At 37.6% G+C, this 8,221-nt stretch overlaps 1 protein-coding gene across 1 annotated transcript; it reads left to right on the top strand.

Annotated features, from left to right (window-relative positions):
- Positions 1-8,166, top strand: elac1 (elaC ribonuclease Z 1). The gene is made up of 3 exons (XM_056457306.1): positions 1-291; positions 4,986-5,462; positions 7,592-8,166. The coding sequence occupies exons 1-3, from the start codon at positions 135-137 to the stop codon at positions 8,074-8,076; spliced, it is 1,119 nt and encodes a 372-aa protein (XP_056313281.1). The 5' UTR covers positions 1-134; the 3' UTR covers positions 8,077-8,166.
- Positions 8,167-8,221: the final 55 nt, after the last annotated feature.

Consider the following 8,221-nt stretch of genomic DNA (forward strand, 5'->3'; position numbering starts at 1 on the left):
GTTGATATCAGAACGCGTGTGTAACAGACTCCAGTCAGTCGTGGCTCAGCTGATAGCCATGGTTAACGCTGGTGTTTTTCCCCCTGACATTGATTATGTGTTACTAAACTGGTAAATGCGCAGAATTCTGCAAGATGTCGATGGATGTGACGTTCCTCGGGACCGGCTCCGCGTACCCGTCTCCGCACCGCGGCGCGTCCGCTCTCGTGTTGAGGACTGAAGGGGAAAACTGGCTCTTCGACTGCGGGGAGGGAACGCAGATCCAGCTGATGAAGAGCACGCTCAGAGCCGGTCAGACTCTCACTCACTGCCGCTGCTTTTCTCTGACACGGGTCTCTGTGTTTTGGCAGGTTTCTACTGTTGAGTTGTCAGTGACATAATGAATCTCAGCAGTCTGTCAGAAAAAAAGAGAATATATATATATATATATATATATATATATATATATATATATATATATATATATATATATATATATAGATATATATATAAATAGATATAAGGTAATATTTTAGGGTCATCAACCTTTTTCATGTTGGGAGCGCGGGATGACGATTGTTATTATGACCAGTGTTGGGGAAAGTTACTTTTGAAAGTAATGCAATATTGAGTTACTCCCCCAAAAAGTACCTAGTGGCTTTACTTGGTTACTTTTTATGGAAAGTAACGAGTTGCGTTACTTTTGAGTTACTTTTTCTGACTGGCTGAGGCCCAGAACTCTACATGCCATATCCACAGATTATTAAAAGTTCAAAGCCAAGTGTTTGCTACTTTTGTACATTAAACTAATTTTGTCTTCAGTAAAATCACTGTCCATTGAGACAACCCCCTTTTCGTCGATACGTTTAAAATAATGAACACATTCTCTCATTGACTGTACCTTATTGTGACTACTTTAATTTTAATTCAGCAATTTATTTTTTAAAAGTTAATTTATTAAACCAAAAGGTGGCTCAAATATTATTACTTCTTTATAGAAGTAATGCGTTTTTACTCTTTACTCGTTACTTAGAAACGTACAATTATTGTAAAACTCGTAATACGTTAGCCCCAACACTGGTTATGACAAAAAGGTGGTGGTGCGGTCCCCCGCCCACCAAATTGATTGACAGCTGAGTGTATTAACATGTCCCGGTAGTCACGTGTATAATCATATCAACAAGACCAGACGTGCGCAAAGCAGCCGGGAATAAAAGGTGTGTTCAGTTTGATAGGATCATCAATCTTCATCAGATGTGATCAAGAGTGAGTTTCACAAGTTTAACATGTTTTAAAACAGAGCATGTGTGTAATGAATTACAGAGATTTACTTCAGCTTTACTTCATCAGCACAGCCGCGTGTCAGAACAATTATAAAGGAAGACGCTTCAGTCCCGGTTTGTGGACGTTAAATCAGGTTTATTTTGTACATTAATATAAGATATATCCATACAGCAGTGGAGATTAACCTGTATCCTGTCACATATGCGTGCAAACAGAGTGCAAAGCTAATCGCGCTCTGTTTGTCTGTCTGTGTGTGTACGTGTTGCTCATCGATGCAACTGCACAACAAATACTCATAGGTAAAGTTCTTACTGTAGTATTTCTCACAAACGCTACGTGAGATCTGCTTCCTTTAAGTCTGTCTGTTGTCTGACGCAGCCGAGGGAAGAGATTAAGGCACGCTGAAAGGGACATAGAAACGGTGGGCGGGGAGGACTAGCCTTAAAGGAGCAGTACACCAAAACCGCCACCCAGTGAAAAAATGTATAAATAGGAATTTAATAAAAGGTATAATAAATAATCTGATGGGTGTTTTGAGCTGAAACTTTACAGACACAGTCTGGAGACGCAAAACACTTATATTAAATCTAAAAAAAGGGCTAACCTTGGTGCCATTTAAAATGTAGCTTAACAACAGTAAAATCTACCCCCTAGGAAATGTGATTACATGACAAAAATAGATTAGCTACATCTAAGCTATTTTTTTACAGTTTTCATTTTTAAATCAAAGCAACTTAAATCCTTGTCAACCATATATTAGAGATCAATAAAACTGTCAATGAAACATATGAGGCATAATAGTTCAGTTCAGCTATTTACTGCAAATAATATGCTGTACTAAACAGAAACGCATTATAGTATATAACAGCTAAAACAGAAAAATCCAATAAAACCAGGTGTTTCACATTTAAAATGATAGTAATTTATAGTTCAGGGAAATATTTTGGAATAAGCATCATAGTGTATATATATACTAAAGTATTGTTATTTTTTGAGCACAGCATCAGAAATTAAATTATTGCATCGTAACATGTACTTCTCGAGGTATGGTCATGAGGAATCCTGTTTCTGAAATAACTCCTCTCCCTCAGTCATCTTTCCCTCAAGCAAGTTTCACCAGAGGTGGCAGTAACGCACCAAAACTTAGCCCTTTCGACTCTAGCAACACCCCTGGGCATGACTAAGCATATTTTGCCCAAGCCATCAAGCTGATGTCATAATCGAAGGCCTGTCTTTCCAAACAGAAGCATTATGTCAGATTTTGATTAAAGATTACCAAAGTAACCTTTTTTTTCTGTGGAACTTTTTTGTGGCACAGATTATCAGTGTTGGGGGTAACGCATTACAAGTGTGAGTTAAGTAATAAAATTACGTTTCTAAGTTATGACTAAACTAACACATTATTTTTAAAATGAGTAATTATATTTGAGTTACTTTTTTAAATGCAATGAAAATTACTTTTTAATTTAGTTAATTTACTTTTAAAAAAATAAATTAAAATGAACATGGTCATGTTCAGTAGTGTAGTCCTAAAAAGGTGGTGTACTATTACCCATCCAATCCAAATTTATAATAAAAGTAGGCAAAGAAATGTCAATGTTTCTTTGATTCATTAGCTATACACACACGCACACACACACACATATATATATATATATATATATATATATATATATATATATATATATATATATATATATATATATATATATACTAAACATCAGTTACCTGTATCTATTGACTTCCAAAAAAAGTCAATGGTTACAGGTTTTCAGCTTTTTTTGAAATATCTTCTTTTGTGTTCAACAGAATAAAAAAGACAAACCGGTTTGAAACAAGTAAAGATTGAGTAAATGATGACAATTTTAATTTTTTTGGGTGAACTATTCATTTAAAAAGGACAATATTTAAACAAATTATTTAATTTTTTCATTTATTCATTCAAATTTATTCCATGCTGTTTTATCATTTTACTTGAATGTTTCAATGAGACCTTATTCAGCTGATTTGTTGTGATCTTCGAAAAACTCACGAAATGTTCTCACAGTTGCTGCGGTCGTCACAGGGTGTGGAATGGCACAAGTTAAACAAAAATGCACCAACTGCAACAAATTAAGATGCAAGTTAAACAAACATTTAGTATATCGTTAAAGAAGACGTGAATACACATAAATTAGGGACGTTTAATCACCAAAACAAGTGAGTATACTGAGGGTATGATCCTCAGAAGTTTGTTTTTCTGAACGCTACCTTAGTGTACATGTAGCTAAAACTCGCTCATTCAAAGGCGGGAACCGGCGGACGTGCAACAACTTTAATCATGAGGTAAACAAAACATCTGGATCTCCTTCACGGGGCTCGACACACCCTCTGTCAAGCGTTGAAGCTAAAACCTTAAATGAACTACTACTAACACTGACTTCCTTTACATGGACATCAGTAATCGAATTATTTGCTTTAATCTAATTAAGACAATAATATGATGAAGGTGTTTACATGAGCTGCTTTTTGATTGTTCCTTTCATGATTCCGTTTTACATGTTATAGCGCATAATTCGATTAACGTCATTGCGTCACTGCGCATTCCGCATTTCCTCCAGAGTTTCATGTAATTTCGGGTGTTTCATTTTTAATTTGTCGACTTTAACTGCAGTTTGGCACTTTCATACCGCTGAATGGGAGAAAAAAAACAACTTCCGTATTTCGCGATGCAGGTGTCTGTGGTCTTCGCTGGCTCGGTAGGTGCAGATAATAGTGTCAGACAGCCGTGTGTATAGACTATACTGTCGCAAAACGCAGTGAAAAAGTCCTACATGATGGAAATAGTTTAAGGTGTTTACATGTCTGTACTGCACTTCAATAATGTCACTAATATCGTTATATTGCACAAGTCTTAAATCGATTTCTCTTTAGTTCGATTATGAGCTTAACAATAGATTAAAATTAAATTAATCAAAAATCGCTGTTCACACGTTCAACTCTTAGTGTTGTCATAATCATATTAAAATCAGATTATTAGTGTTCATGTAAACATACTGTGCACTATCAAAATAAACATAGTAGTTTGCGCCAATAGCCTAGTGGTATTGTACGCCGACATATAGCACCGATGTGCTCACGGCGACCCGAGTTCGATTCCCGGCTCAAGGTCCTTTGCCGATCCTTCCCCTCTCTCTGCTCCCAATGTCTGAAATCTCTACTGTCCTATCATAATAAAGGTGAAAAACCCCTGAAAAATAATTATAAAAAAATAAACATGGTAAATTTTGAGTTATTGCAGACTTTAAAGTATAACGCTAGTATTTATTATTACCGCCTTTTTTACATGAATATAGTTTTAGTATTTTAGTACTTTCCTTAATTTTTCCTATATATTTAAATTTATGCGGATTCATAAAGTTCAAATTCAAAGCTTTTAATGTCAAAATACACATTTCTGTTAAATAAAATTGACTTTACTGTTTGTCTTTATATAATTTGACATCGATTCTTATAATACAAATATTTAAAGATAAGATATCTGTATTTAATTTCTATTTAATCATTTATTTATGAATGTAAATGTTTAAATAATTATAAAACTAACAACATTTACTTCAAATGGTTACATTTTTATGGTTGCCCTAAAAAACAGTCTGTTGCTTATATTAGTTTAAGACATCCTTGCTAGCTATTAAGTTTCATATCTAGCACAATAACTATTTCCCATGTTCTCTATTCAGGTAAAATCAGCAAGGTGTTCATATCCCACCTTCATGGAGACCATCTGTTTGGTCTTCCTGGTTTGCTGTGCACCATCAGTCTGAATTTGAACCCTCAGCCGGATCAGCCTCCGCCCTGTGTGGACATTTACGGCCCGCGAGGACTAAGACTCTTCATCCGTGTGGCGTTACAGTTGTCTGGCTCGCAGCTGCTCTTCCCGTATGCTGTGCATGAACTGCAACCGTCCGATGAGCAGTGTCCTGAAGAGGGGCGTCTCAGTCCTGCTTTGACCACCGCCAGCGAGACACTTCATCCGCAGGAGCGTCCCGGCAGAACTGTACATCCAGACCCCGACACAGATTGTTACCACCTCATTGATGACAAACAGTTTGTGGTTAAAGCATTTAAGCTCTTCCACAGAGTCCCATCATTCGGCTTCTCTGTGGAAGAGAGAGAACGTCCGGGACGGCTAAACACAGACCTGCTGAAAGAACTAGGTAACTCATTAAAGTTATGAAGACACTCCACTTTTTGGGGGGGAAACATACTCATTTCACCGCTCCACTTGAGTTAAGTGCTTTAAAATGTGCATTTTTATTCGATGTTTGATGTAATCTCAACAGAAAAATGAAGAGAGGGTGGGGCATAGAGTAGCTCCTCCCCTTTTGAAAAAAACTGCCAATAGTGTGTTGTTTTTCTCACAGCTCTGCCAGTGAGAGTGGTTGAGATCAAGTGCATTAAATGAAAAGCAAATGAGAAGGGGGCGGGGCATGTCAGATATTAGAGAGCATTTGATTGGTCAAGATTTGATTAGAAACCGAAGTGAGGTGATGTGAATAAAACTGTTGATCCATTTAGGCGAAAGGTGAACAACTGCGTGCTTTGGATGTTTATATCAGTTTTATATCTCCTAAACTTGAATTTTGTCACCGTTTTGGAGCACACCAACATATAGATATCCTTAAAACTAACAGACTAAAACTAATTTTAATTTCACGGGACCTTTAAACAGTTTAGTATTACCATTTTTTTATCGATTTAACCGATCTCCAAGTCTGGCAGGAGCACTTTTAGCTTAGCTTAGCATAAGTCATTGAATCGGATTAGACCATTAGCATCTCACTCAAACATGACCAAAGAGTTGTGATATTTGATAAAAGCTTGACGTTTCTGCAGTTACGTTGTGTACTAAGACAGACGGAAAATGAAAAGTTGCTATTTTGTTGGTTGATGTGGCTAGGAACTTTACTCTCATTCTGGCGTAATAATCAATGGTAAAACTCAACTGTTTCCCAGGTGACTTATTTAAAGGTGTCTTGTTATGCTCTTATTTTTAAAAAGTGTCATTTATGTCAATTTGTCTTTTATGTTTAATGTTAAGTAAATTAATACAGCTCTGGTCAGTGTTTTGAATCGTTTAGTTTTGTCACAAGTAGCCATGCAATAAGCAGGATAGGTCACAAGATGGCGCCAAACAGGCATGAACATCGTACTGACAGACAAGCATTTACATTAGAGTTTAGATTCTTTGCCTGAGCCCAGACTTGACCGGGGTCAGGCTGATATTTCCTGCAACTATCTTCGGGCCGGGCCCTGATCAAGCATTTGTTTTTTTCTAGTCATTACTTAATTAACCTAATTGGGTAGAAAGCTATGGCATTATTAGAAATATTATACAAATACTTTAGCAAAGTCGACTTAATTAGATAAGCTTAGACTCAACTTTATTGTCATTACACATGTACAAGTACAATGCAGTTTCGGTCTAACCAGCAGTGCAATAGCAGCAAGTGCAGGAGACAGGTATAAGTTATAAAGCGCAGTTATAGAAAAACTATGGTGATATTTACAGATGGATGTACTATCAACATTATATACAGGTTGTATTAGCTAAAGCAACACTTAAGACTTAATTAGACTTAAGCAACACGTGTGTGTGTACAAGTTGCATGTCATGCACAGCAAAGGTCTACCTCCTCCAGCTTCTCTTCCACTGGCACACATTCACACCGCACACTAGGGCTCCACGATTAATCGTATAATGATCACGATAACGATATTTGTGGCCCACGATCAATAATTAAATATCGTCACGACTTTGCAGTATGAAGATCTTTTTTTGACTGTTTGGCGCCATCTTGTGACTGAATTTGCAGGTTAGTGTATACTCCATCAGCTGTTTTTGTTTCTGTCAGCTTTGCATTTTTGACTGTTTGGCGCCATCTTGTGAGTGAATAATTCGCAGGTTAGTGCATACTCTATTCACTTTTTTTTGTTTCTGTCAGCTTAGTTTAAGCAATTAATAAACTATTAAAAAGTACATCCAAGATGGTTGTTTTCTCAAAATAAAGCCCTTCAGTCTTATACAAAAGTGCTCTGCTTAATGTCGGGTGTCCGATAAACCTGTCGGGGTTCATTATTATATCTGAGCAAATTATATTCCAAATTTGAAGTTGATATCTTAAAAAATGAGCTTTTAGTAAGATTTTGTTTGGCTGCAGTACCAAACATGACCACCAGATGACATACAGTTTCCATTGCAGACCATATAAGGGCGCCCCCTACGTTTTAAGGAATATGAACCATAGTTTTGTCATACTTATAACATTTGCTTACGTATTTCCAGGTTTGAAACCGGGCCCTCTATACGGGCGTCTGAAGAACGGACAGTCGGTGACTCTAGATAGTGGCCGTGTGTTGACAGCTGGTGAGGTGCTGGAGCCGCCACTGAAGGGCCGGAAAGTGTGTGTTTTTGGGGACTGCAGTGCCCCACTGGGTGAGGGTTTTAAACAGGCGTGTTACGGTGCTGATGTTCTGGTGCACGAGGCCACACTGGAGAATGGGCAGCAGGAGAAGGCTGTTGAACATGGACACAGCACTCCTGGCATGGCTGCGGCTGTGGCGCTCACATGTGAGGCGAAAACACTGGTGCTCCACCACTTCAGTCAACGATACAAACCTGAAAGCCTGCGGCGAGATGATGATGATGATGACGTTTCAGAGCTGAAGAGACAAGCTGAGCTGGTGCTGCAGGGTTCCAGAACAGTAGTCATTCTGGCTGAAGATTTTCTCACTCTGCCTGTGGCGCTCAAGAGGAATTCGACAAAGTAGTACCTGTCAGATTTAGCCCATGTGGGAGTGCGTTTCCTAAATATTATATTTTAATATGAGAAAATGTTTTAATAAAGTCATTTTGTTCTACATTTTAGACTGTTCTTGATTCAGAGGTGAGTTCATGAATGCACATGAGTAGATT

The sequence above is a fragment of the Danio aesculapii genome, chromosome 5 (genome assembly GCF_903798145.1).
Source record: "Danio aesculapii chromosome 5, fDanAes4.1, whole genome shotgun sequence".
NCBI lineage: Eukaryota > Metazoa > Chordata > Actinopteri > Cypriniformes > Danionidae > Danio > Danio aesculapii.